This window comes from Neopelma chrysocephalum, unplaced genomic scaffold, assembly GCF_003984885.1.
Source record: "Neopelma chrysocephalum unplaced genomic scaffold, ASM398488v2 Primary Assembly neopelma1_96150, whole genome shotgun sequence".
Classification (NCBI taxonomy): Eukaryota; Metazoa; Chordata; class Aves; order Passeriformes; family Pipridae; genus Neopelma; species Neopelma chrysocephalum.
Window position 1 is genome coordinate 477 of NW_020924799.1, and position 1,557 is coordinate 2,033.

Here is a 1,557-nt window from a genome sequence, read left to right on the forward strand (position 1 = left end):
GGGGGTTGGTGGTCCCTGCAGGGGCGCACGAGTGGGGTGAAGCTCCCCAGGCACTGGTGAGGTGCTGCTGGTGCTGGGAGTGCTGGAGCCTGGCCTAGGGCTGGGGGGGTTGAGGGGGGGCACCAAGGCCAAGGGCAGCCTGGCAGGGACCCCCTGGGCCTGGTGTTGGGCTCCTCCCCACGGCACAGGGCACCTCCGACCCCTGTCACGACAGGGGGACCCTCTGGATTTCCTTGCCATGGCAAAAGGCACCTCCAGACCCCCCATCATGACAGGGGGAGCCCCTGGAGCTCCTTACCATGGCACAGGGCACCTCCAGACCCCCTGAATTTCCTCACCGTGGCACAGGGACAGCTCCAGACCCCCCTGTCATGACACAGGGAACCCCTGGGTTTCCTTGCCATGGCACAGGGCACCTCCAGACCCCACTGTCATGACATGGGGACCCCCCGTTTCTCATCACCTTGGCACAGGGCAGCTCCAGACCCCTCTGTCACAACATGGGGACCCCCTGGATCTCCTCACCATGGCACAGGGCACCTCCAGGTGCCCTGGATTTCCTCACCTTGGCACAAGGCAGCTCCAGACCCTGCTGCCATAACATAGGAACCCCCTGTTTCTTATCACCGTGGCACAAGGCACCTCCAGACCCCCTGGATCTCCTCACCATAGCACAGGGCAGGTCCAGACCCCTCTGTCACGACACGTGGACCCCCTGGATCTCCTCACCGTGGCACAGGGGCACCTCCAAACCCCACTGTCACGACACGGGGACCTCCAGGGCTCCTCGCCATGGCACAGGGCACCTCCAGACCCCCTGAATTTCCTCACCACGGCCCGAGGCAGGTCCACACCCCTCTGTCACGACGAGGCACCTTCCACCCGCCGTCAGAGGGATCCCCAGCCAGCTGTGACCCACAGGCAGGGGGGATCCCCGCCGAGCCAACACCTGCCCCGTGCAGCCGGGCTCGGCGGGCGCCGTGTCCTGGGCATCGCTGTGCTGGGAGCACGAGCGGCCGGGCGGAAGGGGAAGCCATCACCGCCCGCGCACGGCCGGGGAGGAAGGGGCCTTTGTTCGCCCTTCCTGGCCACTTGCTCGGCGGGGAGCGGCGGCCGCCCCCGGGGGTCCCCGGGGACGTGGGGACACGGGGGGTCAGCGAGCCACAGCCCAGCCCCGCCGCCCTCTTCCCGCTGCCGGGAGCGGGAGCCAACGGCTGGAAAAGCACTTTGCTCCGGCGCCGGAACCCGGCCCGTGCCAGGTGGTGGGTGAGGGGTGGTGAGGGGTCTGTCCCCTCCCGCCCTGTGAAGCCCAAACCCTCGCCAGGTTCTCGGTGAAGACCCTCCTGGAGAAGTACACGGCGGGTCCCATCGCTGACTCCTCCGAGGAGTTCGTCAACTTCGCCGCCATCCTCGAGCAGATCCTCAGCCACCGCTTCAAAGGTAACGGGGGGCGACCCTGTCCCCACCCCTGTGCCCCAGGGTGGGTGGGGATGTCCACAGTGGCACCAGGGGTTGTGTCCGGGCTCTGTCAGGGGCTTTGCCAGCACAGCAGCCCCC

General features: G+C 67.7%; 1 protein-coding gene across 1 annotated transcript in view; it reads left to right on the forward strand.

Annotated features, from left to right (window-relative positions):
• LOC113981130 (RUN domain-containing protein 3A-like) overlaps positions 1 to 1,557 on the forward strand; it is a gene marked incomplete at its 3' end in the record, with an annotated part of 3,146 nt that overhangs the window by 326 nt on the left and 1,263 nt on the right. The window contains exon 2 of the mRNA XM_027708368.1: positions 1,338 to 1,480. Within this exon, the coding sequence (XP_027564169.1) occupies positions 1,338 to 1,480 (143 nt within the window). The remainder of the gene's footprint in view (positions 1 to 1,337; positions 1,481 to 1,557) is intronic.